A 12,278-nucleotide genomic window follows, 5' to 3' on the forward strand; every position below is an offset into this window, starting at 1 on the left:
TGCTTCACAGTCTAGGCATGGGATCAAACCTGCAGAATCGCAGGCTCTCTGATGTATGGCCAGCGGGCCTCATGTGCAGCTTGCTCTGCCCCACCCCACGGTTTTCAAAACCGGACCCAATCAGACGGGCAGACCAGAAAACCCACGAACTGGTCAAGTAACTGCTTCGATTTCACCCTAAAACCATTTTTTGACCAAAAATCATAGATTTAGTCAGCAGCCCGCTGACCCAGACAGTCAAACCATCAAACGGGACAAGAGTTTTAGTCATTTTTTGTTTTTTTTATTCTCTTAAATTAAAATAGGCCATCCATTCAAACCAAACGGTCACCATTCAGCCTGGGAACCTGTCCCCAGAACAGTTTTCTGTCCAGTCCCGGTTTTAAAAACCTTGCCCCATACCCATAACCCCTCCAACCAATTCAGACCACTCCAGAGCGCTCCTCGATGTGTGGCTGCATTGTGCTCTGGGGGTTGAGTGGGGAGCGCTCCGTGGGAAACCAATCCAGACTCCCTTCCAACCCCTGGTAGCAGTGGGATTAGACATTTAGACCCAAGTCTGCCGAAGCGAGCCAGCGACCATACCAACAGGCCCAACTATCAGTTGATAGTTATTAGCTTCTAAGAATTTATATGATTTGAGTACTTATTGTATTTATGTATGTTTCCCTTGTGCATGACTGCAAATATCCTCGTCATTCCACTGCATCTGGGCCAGTTCAAGCAGCTTCTTTAATTGCTGAAGCAAAAGCCCTGATTGAAGCAGTGAAAGCAGCAATTTTTTTTAACTTGGATTATGTTATTTTTGAATCGGACTGTAAAGTTTTAGTTGACAGTGTTTGTTCTGCTGAAGATAACTGCCATCGTGATATAATCTTTTTCTGTCTGGACTTAAGGAAGCTATGTCATAGCAGGTCCTGTGTCTTTAATTGGGTCCCTCGAGGAGCTAATGGGGTGGCTCACAAGCTTGCCATTAAAGGCCTCTCCGATCAATTCCATTTTGCTGAATCTATGCCGATGTGGACCATGTGGTTAGCAGATGCTGTGCGTTTGGATTTGAATAGCCTGATGTGTTGGTTTGTCTGTTTTTTTTTTTTTTTCTGGTTTATGTTGGTCTGTATTTGTATCTCTTTGTTTCTCTGTTCTGTTTTTGTTGAATGAAGTGCTTTTTCTACCCCTAAAAAAAATTGTTTCCTAACTTTTATCTTAACATGCCTCTAGAAATTGCCTTGTCTTCCTAAGTAGTCTTTGGGATACCAACATATTTGTCAAGGCGACGCCTAGGCGACAAGGCGCCCTTGGAGGCTTGCCTCACCCAGTCGCCTAGCAGTTTTGTATTGTCTTATAAAATACTTTTTAAATTGTTACTTTTTTTAGATTATAATTATAAAATAGACATTATTAAACAAAAATATTCACTTTTTGTGTTTATAAACTAATTTCTTTTTATTATTTTCTTATTTGTTAGGGTTTAATCAACACAAACATTGCTAACTGCTGTATTGAACCCTCAAAAGACTTCAGAATTTGAACAATAAGGAAAAAACTTAAAGTTTTATCTAATCAACACATTTCTTCCTCCACATCTTCTTCTTTTCCTTCTTCTTCTTCCACCTTTTCTTTTTCTTCTTTTCCTATAACAAAAATAGGGGTTCAGTCCCCATATTTTTTGATTTTTCTTCTTTCTTCTTTTTCTTCTCATAAATATGTTAATTTTCTAAACATAAACATGAAGTTTATAATTTTCTTATGAAAATTATGGATAGTTATTAAGGAAAGATGGTTATGGAACCTAAGGAACTACCTAGGATATATATTTCACTTAAAAAAATCCATTGCCTAGACGCTCCCCTGTCACCTAGCCTCGCCTTGGCACCTTGAAAACTATTGGATACCAATACTTTGAACTTGGATCCAACATAAGAAAGGATTACCCCGTGGGAGATATATGTCAAAACAGAGTTGTCTTTTCCACCTGATCTGAAGATTATGATTGGTCTCCACTGGAGAGCTTCTCTAAAGCCTCAAAAGCATGGCTCTCGTTAATAGTAAATCAATGAAAGATGCAAAGCACACATTTACACTTGTCTATCATGACCTTTTTAAGAAATGACTACAAGTCTACAACATCTGCCAAAAAGTAAAACATCTTCCAAATTCAAAGAACTTTAACCAAATATATATACATTATATAAATTTAACACATCATGCTTATGTGCAGAAAGAAAGAGAACTGCACAACTAAACCTCGATCTGTAACCACAAGATTGGCTTTTTTTTCAGAATCCAAAAGAGGAGATATAGAAAAACCCAAATCCCGATTTGTCATCTAGAAAGAAATACAAAGGCAAAAAATCAATACCATTCACAAATTACAGGAACGACCACAAGAATTCAGCGCAAGGCCCAGTTGACAACTCTAAGTGAAGTCCCAGAAGCCATTTCTATTCCTGCTAGCACTAAAGAATCTGGAAGCTCCAGATGCCTCCATGATTTCTCAGGCAAGCAAACAGGAAATGTATAAATTTTAATGTCATCCAAGACAATTTCTTTTGCATTAAACTCGTGGTGGGTAGAGCACAAGAATTCAGCGCAAGGCCCAGTTGACAACTCTAAGTGAAGTCCCAGAAGCCATTTCTATTCCTGCTAGCACTAAAGAATCTGGAAGCTCCAGATGCCTCCATGATTTCTCAGGCAAGCAAACAGGAAATGTATAAATTTTAATGTCATCCAAGACAATTTCTTTTGCATTAAGCTCGTGGTGGGTAGAGTTCCCACAAGGCCACTGCAGTGTCTTCTGAAGAGGAGGCCAGTAGCTTACAATTGGTTGAGAATGACACAGCATTACACTACAAAAAGATGGGGAGAACACCTGTTTTTAATATATCTTTATGATTTAAAAAATAAACGGTGGAAGAACAATAGCCAAATAGAATCTCAGCTTCTAAAATCTATAAAGCATGTGTAGGTAGGCGCTATAACGAAGACTCTTCTATATAAGTGTGTATATGTGCATGTCTAGAGAATAATCATCCCCAAATGCCCCAACCAGTGAGCTTCATTCTGAACATGTTTAACAAGCAAAAGAGCAAGCACAGCCAGAATAAGAATTTCTAAAGTTAAAGAGAGATTTTCGGCATACCATAGCACTGTGATACTTCAATATTGCTAAAGCATTTCCTTTGTGATAATTATATATCCGTATTCTGCCATAGAGGAAATAGAAAAAAATGAATTCTGGAAATAGATCATAAACTGAGTAAAAGATAGTCACAATTAGAAATAAATAAAGCAATTAAGCAATACACATGTCCAGATCTTCCGGATTATTCCATTTTATGCTGATTGAACAACAGAATAGAAACAGAATTGATATTGAATCTTTATTCTAAAAGATCAATATGAAAAATCAAATTCAGTAAATCAATAAATTATGCTAAGAACTAAAAGACCAACAAGATAGATGGTTACTCTAGAAAGATACAGAATCTCAGGGTAAGGGAATAGTCATTCCACATGTGAACAGGACCATGGAAATCAGGTAATTACGTGGATAAGAAATGTCAGATTGCAACCTTTCATGGAACCATTGATAATCTTTTGTAACTGGGAGGTTTTGCTCATTTAAGTATAGTTCTCTGAAAGCAACAATTTATCTTGCGCATATTCATTTCTGAGCTAGTAAGCTCTTCAGAATGTACAGAATTGGCTATTTTGGATTGTGAATGTTTTACATATACATGTAGCTATATCTTATTTGTCCGTTTCATTTGTATAATCCCCATAGAAAATGAGACATCGTATAAAATACAGACAACATAAACACACATCTCCAGACAATGGAATGAAAAAATGGAAACATGAACCTGTGATCCCAACCAGCAGTAGCAACAATTTTGCCATCTGTACGAATTGAGGTGCCAGCTATGCCAGGCCGATCCAGAGCAATTTCCTTTTTGACTTGACAAGAACCCTATGCCAAAGAACAAATGGAGAAACTTGAATATTTGGAAGAAAATCTGAACACAAAATGTTCTGCTAGATATAAAGTAGCTAGATCGTAGAAGATCAGCATATTGAATCAAAAAGGCAACTGTTAATAGAAACAAAAGATTCCCTTCATATTTTTAGTTCATACCCTTTCTGGGTCTCAATGGAACCCGTCTTCAGAGTTTAAACCTGTAGTTTCTTTTAAGACCATGGTTACCTGATTTGTAGGTTGGTTTGAATTCATGTTCGTGATTCAGCTGAATAAGGTTTGCTAGGGGGGTACGCTTCTACTTTGATTAGTTGCAACTTTTTGCATGATTTTCCTGCACATAATGTTTAATAATTTGTTCAGCGTAGTAGATTATTGTGCAATGAGTCATGGTTGAGTTTTGCATAATGTCTGGATGCAAGTACTTTCTCCATATTAATTAATCGGTAAATTGCTATGGGGAAGAACTGTTGGAGAAAATCAAAGAAATGATTTTAATTTCCTATGGTTTAGTTTCTTTTAGCTGCAACTATACTTTACTTTTTTACTTTTCCAAGTAAGGAGTAAAACCAAACCTGAAACAACCACCGACATGTCCCTCTTCAAAGTGCCAAAGAGGAAATTTATAACTCCACTTGAGCTACACAAATAAATCCAAACTAAGGCATTAGTGCCTGTTTTCTTTGGCATGATCATTCACAGCAAGCTGTCTTGATCTTTTCCAATGTGCAGAGAGATTTCTCCTGTGCATAAGGCTGTAGGAAAGTCCAAGATCTATCCAGGCAGTCCAAGATCTTCCACCTATGTATATAACTTCTGACAGTATTGATATATTATTTGGGTTTTGAGATGATTTAGGTAGAGGTGGGACTCCTAGAATATTATTAGCTGGATGAGAAACCTCTAAATGCCTTGGAGTTGGATAATTCCATTGAGGAGAGAAATTTGACATCTAGAGTTAATATCTCATTCAGATGGATCTAGTGTTTCATGGACATGGACACGTAATCAGAATCTGACTTGTGTCCAGAAATCTGACTCAGATAGAGAGTACACACACTTATTCTAACATTATATACTCTTTAAAGTTCAAATTTGCTACTCGACAAAATTTTTGTAGGAAAAATGGCATTCCTTGTGTACATTAGTTGTTCATTTATGTCAAATAAGAAAGGAAAGAAAACAAAATGTTACATAGAAGTTTCTCTCAAGTATCTATGGAGTGTCAGTATCTGAGATGTGTCCAATATGGACACTTCATCAATTTAGCATAGTCCATGTAAATCCCAATGATTGCTATCAATGCTAATGTAAAACATCTTTATTGATTAAAAAAATGCAAAGACGGATGGATCCTTATATTAACTAACTCATCTAGGAATATATTGGCTAGTGGCAGGGTAGGCAGACCTGAGTTGTGTTAGGGACCTTCTCTCCTTGGGTAAAGATTGGGCTTTCTCTTTTTTATTGTTTGTTGTTTTCCCATTCAGTATAATCTGTTTTTTTTCCAATTTTTTCACACCTCTTTATAGTGTAGATTGGGTTGCACTTCATAAGGAAAAATGTGGATTGGGACCCTAGTTATTCAGACCCATGGTCATGTATCTTTTCAGTCTCCTTTTAATTAACAAATACATGCATGTAGAAGTTTTGTGATACTGAGAAATACTACAATAAATATCCATGCAGTATCCAGTGTCGGCACTGATGCCATCATGTCAACATTGGTAAGCTAAGCATATAAAGATATCCAGGTATTATGAAACTTTCAAAGAGGTTTGTTTATTTGGAGCAATGCGTGTGGATTATATCCCATAAATGCATCAATCCAAATCATTCAATTCTTTGGGGACACTTTGCATGGATACAGATAAAATTCATAGAAGTCTCATTTTAGCGCACTAGTAAAGCATTTAGATAAGCTCAACTACTTGTTACCATCTGATGATCCAGAGTAAATAGCACAATTTTGTCATCTGCAGCTCCAGAGATACCACCAGTGCATGGTGAATCAACTGTTAGGCTTAACACTGCACAAGAAACAAATAGACATGATCTCCATCTCAAAGAAAGAACAAAGAGAAGGGATAGAAAAAAACTGGCTGGCAACACTAGACCTAGTAGTGAATGGGCTTCTTTATAAAACTGGTGAGAAACAGAGAAACTACAACATGAATAAGTATGAGACATACTCCACATGTTAAGTTCAACACTGCACAAGGAGCAAATTGACAGGATCTCCATCTTAAAGAACGAACAAAGAGAAGGGAAAAGGAGAAGGTTAAATTTCCGGATCAGAGTTTACAGGCTGTATCTACATGGGTCCCCCGATCATCTAATCTTATTGTAGACTCTCCAGCTTGTGAAGGAATTAATAGACAGGGATTAGCTTGAGGAAGTTATCCATTAGATTGACAGAAAAGGCTATTGGGCTACCTTGGGTTGAATGTGGTCTTGCACTGAACTACATGGAAAATTGTGTCACTCTCTTGTGGACCTACCCTTAGTTTAAGGCAAATAGTCCCTAGTGATTCTTGGGTTGACCCGGGGAGAATGGGCCGCGCTGGCCCATAATATGCTCCTCGTAATATAATGCACAGTGGCATGTTGTGCATAACCTTTGTACTTGTTATCTATTTGCAATAAAAATTTTCAAGTTTACTGATAAAAGAAAAAGGAAAGGAAAAGACTGGCTGACAATTAAACCCAGATTGCAACACGCACAAGTATGAGACAGATTCCACATGTTGGGCTACAAACCTGGCTCTGAATGAAATTTCACAGAAGTTAATGGGATAGCAGGATTTCTCATGTCCCACCAGGCGATGCTTCCATCTTCATAACTGCAACCAGTGAAGCAAGTCAGGCTAATACTACCTCCCCAGTAATAGTTGTATATTGAGGTGAGGGAAGAGTGACCCTCTAAAAAGAATATTAAATAATAATAATAACAGCAACAACATTAACATTATCACCATTTAGTATGATGACTACAATAACGAGATAATAACAACAATAACAATAATAACAATGATAATAAACCACACCTTTTCCTGCCTAAATAAACAATTTGTAAATAGAATAATAAAGGAAATTATGTCAATATTTTCAAGTTTTTCTTTTACTCATGTTTATCAAACCGGACAGTTTGCATGTTTCCTAAAAGCAGGAAAGTTCAAACATTAAGTCTGATTTTATACCACAATAGTTTAAGAACAAAGCTGAAATCAAAGAGGTCCAGGTACCAGTCCAACCAATCCAACCATCTGGTCTTTGTCCAGATTCCAAAACATTGGCTGGTCCCAAGCACAAATGCAAGAAAAGTAATGTACCAAGTTGGAAGTCAACCTTGGTGATGCAGATACCACCATGGCTGAGATTGCTGCTCTGGTAACCACTGATAGGATTACCAAGCAGTGGGTGAAGCCAAAGATGTAGGGAGTGGACCTTCAATATTAACACATATTTTAGCAAGATTAGGGAGACCATAGCATATCTTGCATCCCAGATCCAGTGATCCCCAAGAGAATTAAATATGGTTGACAATGGACTTGCAAGCAATGGCATTCTTGTATGGCAATCTGATCTTTTCTATGGTAGTGCATACATCCTTTCATGTATACCACTTGCCTATAGCTAATATAATTTTATACCATTAAATTTTCTCAAGAGTTGGAAGCCAGCATGAATCCTTTGCCCATCTTTTCATGCAGTACAAGATACACACATCATATGCTAAGCATGATAACTGATAAATATCTTAATAATCTCCCCAAAATGTTTAGGGAATTAGATAATTGTTTTCCAAAGGCTTAGTTTGCAAGGAGTATATGTAGGGTACAAAACCTTATATTTTGTATTATTTTGTATGTATTTGTACTATGCATATTTGTATTTGTACTCTTTCCAAACTGAACCTTAGTTTCAAAGCAAAATTTGATTTTGAAGGGTGTGATCTTAAAACATTGAGGAAGCTGAAAGAAACATCACTAAGCTGAAAGAAACATCACTGCACATGCCCATTGAGAAAATTTTCAACCTGCTGCTAGAGGTGGGGGTAATAGATTAACATCCACATTTAGTTATACACTTGTGCAGACAATATTTTCATCATACACTAAATAGGATAAAGGTATTAACAAACCCAGCCAAAACATTTAGGAAACTCTGATATTCTGATGGTAGAAAAGCTTGAACAGCCATACACATTCCTGCCACAGAACCATAAGTTACATGTCAAAATCATCCATCAGAATGTTTACTTCGGTAAGGCAAAGAATGATGTACACTACAATATGCAACGAGTCAAAATATGTAAACAATTGACAGATAAGCATTTACAGAGACACAGGTTGCCAGTTAGTCTAGATAAACAGGATTTAGATCTTCTTGTTTGCTGAAGTACAGCAGTAGAAGAAGCTTGTGAATGGGCGGCAATGTGTTCTCAGCTGGCCCTAGAAGCTATTATGTGTATTAACAATAAGATATTACAGGAATAGACTAGAATGCCCCTGATTAGTGATGGGACACCTAGACATAATCAAGGTCCAAAATATCAATATGCCCGATACGCCAGTAGGGGCTTATCGGGCCATATCAGTACCTTTTTTTTACTTTTTTTCAATTTTTTTTTCAAAACCAGTTCAGGGGGGCCGGTTTAAGGCTCCTCCACCCCCTGAACCAGTCAGAACCCCGATACACCCTCTGTAGGGGCATATCAGGGAGCTCCCGAAACAATACGTATCGGCCGATGTCGATACTTTGAACCTTGGACATAATAAAATAAAACAGGTTTAGGCCCAATAACTAAAGGCCCATAACAGACTATAGAACTGGAACATAAAAGATAAATAAGCCCACCAACACTTAACCACTCGATCCAACACCCCCCCCCCAAGCTAAAGCATGGATGTCAATCATGTTTAGCTTGCCAAGTAAGCGTAGGATCACTGAAGACAGTCCTTTTGTCAAAACATCAGCAATCTGCATCTCAGAGGGTGTATAAGGAATGCAAAGTTCGCCCAAAACAATTCTCTCTCTTACAAAGTGTCGATCAATCTCAATATGCTTAGTCCTATCATGTTGTACTGGGTTATTTGCAATGTTGATGGCAGCCTTGTTGTCACAATACAGCTTGAGAGGACCATCAACCTTCATCTCGAGCTCACCAAGGAGGGTCCTAAGCCACAATAGTTTTGCAACACCATGTGCCATAGCCTGATATTCAGCTTCCACACTTGATCTTGCAACCACATTTTGCTTTTTACTTCTCCAAGTAACCAAATTCCCTCCAACAAATGTGCAATATCTGGAAGTAGACTTCCTATCTCCAATTGATCCAGCCCAATCTGCATCAATATATGCCACAATTTCAATTTTATTGTGTTTTTTGAACAAAATTCCTTTCCCTTGGCATTTCTTCAAATACCTAAGGATCCTTTCAACTGCATTCATATGAGGAATCTTGGGAGAGTGCATGAACTGGCTAACAACATGCACTGCATAAGCTATATCAGGTCGGGTAAGAGATAGATATATCAATTTTCCCACCAGCTTTTGGTATCTTTCTTTATCAAGGTAGTCATCTCCAACTGATTCCTAGAGACAATGATTCTTCTCAATTGGAGTATCTACTGGTCTACTCCCCATCATACTTGTCTCCTCTAGATGATCAAGAACATACTTCCTTTGACACCCTCTTGTGACCTTGCAACTTCAATTCCAAGGAAGTATCTCAGATGGCCTAAATCTTTGATCTCAAATTCAGATGCCAAGAACTCCTTTAATCTTTTTATCTCTTCCGGATCATTCCCTATAATCACCATATCATCCACATAGACTATGAGTGTTGTAAACCTGCTACCCTATTTTCTTATGAACAAGGTATGATCTACACCACTCTGAGTGTATCCCACTTTCTTCATGACCCCACAGAGCCTTTCAAACCAAGCTCGAGGAGATTGGTCAAGTCCATATAATGCTCTCCTTAGCCTACAAACCTTCCCATGAAAATCATAACCAGGTGGAGAATTCATGAATACCTCCTCATGTAGATCATCATTCAGGAAAACATTATTCACATCCAACTAATGTAGCTCCCATGAAAAATTTGTAGCTAATGACAATAGAACCCGGATTGTATTAAGCTTTGCAACTAGAGCAAAAGTCTCCTTGTAGTCAATCCCTTCCTTTTGACTAAACCCTTTTGCCACTAGTCTGGCCTTATATCTTTCAATGGAACCATCCCCCTTGTGCTTCACAGTGAACACCCACTTACATCCCACAATGCTCTTCCCTTCTAGTAGATCCACTAATTCCCAAGTCCTGGCCTTCATTAAGGCTTTCATTTCCTCATTCATTGCCTCTATCCATCTTGGGTCAGACTCTGCCTCTGAGTACCTAGCAGGGACATGAACAGAAGAAAGAGCAAACACAAAGGAATAATAGCGAGCAGATAAACATGAATAAGAAACGTATTCAGCAATGGGATATCAAGTAGTAGAAGAACGGGTAGGCTTGCGAAGAGCAATGGGAAGATCCAAATCAAAAGTAGGAGTGATAGGATTACCTGGAACCAATGAGACAGATTGATCCGAGTCCAATTGGTTGTTGCCACAAGTTGGAGGATCTTTTTTCTTCTTCTGTAGGCAATTCTCGAATCATTTTGTTGTCTATTAATGTCACCAGTCACATCCTCAACATCAGGAGCAGTAACAGGTTCAATGGGAGTCTCACTAAATTCACCTAGGCAACTAAAACTGGGATGATCAGGAGGAGATGGAAGACCCAAGGCTGAAAGAGGCACAAAGAAGGAAGGAGAGGAAGAATCCTCTTCCATCCTAATAGTCTCCCCTTGAAGAGAATTCCTAGAGGACTGAAAATAGGACTGACTCGAAAAACACCACATCCTTGGTGACATATTTTTTCTTGGTAATTGGATCATAGCACTTATAACATTTTTTGTGTGGGAGAGTATCCTAGGAAAACCCCATTTGTAGCCCTAGGATCCAACTTAGTCTTCTTAGGATCCTTAACATGAACAAAACACACACAGCCAATGACTCTAGGAGGAAGAGGGAAATTTGGAAGGTTAGGACAAATGACAGAGAAAGGAGTTCTCATACCCAACACCCTAGATGGCATTCTATTTATCAGACACGATGTTGCAAGGACTATTTGAGACCAATAGTGCTTGGGAACCTTGTGCTGAAATAGTAAGGCTCGAGCTATCTCCAATAAATGTCTATTTTTGCGCTCAGCAACCCCATTCTGTTGAGGGGTACTAGCACAAGATGACTGATGTAAATACATGCATCCTCCATGAACAGATTCAAGGAGCTTTCAAAATACTCAACAGCATTATCTGAACGAAATTGTTTAATTTTCTTGCCAAATTGAGTTTCAATCATTTTATAAAATGCCATGGCTATCCGTGATACTTCATCACACCCTTTTAACAAGTAGATCCATGTGCATCGTGAATAGTGATCAATAAAGCTAATAAAGTAACGAAAGTTATCTAATAGAAACAAGAGGTGAAGGGCCCCATACATCAGAATGAACTAAATCAAAAGGAGCTTGAATTTCATTACTAGAAATTGGATAAAGAGTTCTACATTGTTTTGACAACTAACACACTTTACAAACCAAACTCTGACTCGAAACACACTTGAACAACTCAAGAAACAATCCTTGCATTAAAGAAAAAGGTAAATGACCTAGTCAAGCATGCCACAAATGTAACCTAGCTACTGACTCCTCATTATCCCGACCACTAAAAGCAGATGATTGTAAGGCTGAACTGATGTCTACATCAAAATAATAGACCTTAAACTCATGACCGCTCCCAATCGTTCTCTTCGTCAATCTGTCCTGAAAGACACAATGAGTAGGAAATAATGTTATGCTATAGTTTAAATTTTTGGTAAGCTTAGAAACATGGTGGAGACGGAAGATGGTGGATTTAAGAGAAAGATCCTTGCTTAGGTTAACCGCCCCTTTTCCAAAGATGGTGGAGACGGAACCATCAGCAACTCTCATCTTATCTTGGCTAGACATCAAATGATAAGAAAATAAAGAAGACATGTGCGTCATGTGGTCAATAGCACCGGAATCAATAATCCAAGAATTAGGCATTATAGGACCAGTCACACTATGAGCAGAGACAATACCTGATTTGGCAAGAGAGGTGGATGCAAGGAAATTGTTTTTTATGGCTCGTCTAAGGATTTCTACCTCATCAGCTGTGAAATCAAAGTAGGACCCTGATATGTGGGAATTAGTGGTCTGTCCCATTAGA

General features: G+C 38.2%; 1 protein-coding gene across 4 annotated transcripts in view; it reads right to left on the minus strand.

The window, feature by feature from the left end:
- Positions 1-2,077: 2,077 nt before the first annotated feature.
- The window catches only part of EMB2757 (Transducin/WD40 repeat-like superfamily protein), a 28,097-nt gene continuing 17,896 nt past the window's right edge, over positions 2,078-12,278 (minus strand). For 2 of the 4 annotated variants that reach the window (XM_010273152.3, XM_088887390.1), the window contains exons 9-14: positions 8,124-8,190; positions 6,740-6,822; positions 5,918-6,009; positions 3,867-3,973; positions 3,143-3,206; positions 2,078-2,849 (exon numbers count right to left, since the gene is read on the minus strand). In XM_010273152.3, the coding sequence (XP_010271454.1) occupies positions 2,751-2,849; positions 3,143-3,206; positions 3,867-3,973; positions 5,918-6,009; positions 6,740-6,822; positions 8,124-8,190 (512 nt within the window). In that variant the 3' untranslated portion in view covers positions 2,078-2,750. The remainder of the gene's footprint in view (positions 2,850-3,142; positions 3,207-3,866; positions 3,974-5,917; positions 6,010-6,739; positions 6,823-8,123; positions 8,191-12,278) is intronic. The other 2 variants (XM_010273150.3, XM_010273149.3) reach the window with 1 other exon arrangement.

This window comes from Nelumbo nucifera, chromosome 5, assembly GCF_055504915.1.
Source record: "Nelumbo nucifera cultivar China Antique chromosome 5, China Antique-T2T, whole genome shotgun sequence".
NCBI lineage: Eukaryota > Viridiplantae > Streptophyta > Magnoliopsida > Proteales > Nelumbonaceae > Nelumbo > Nelumbo nucifera.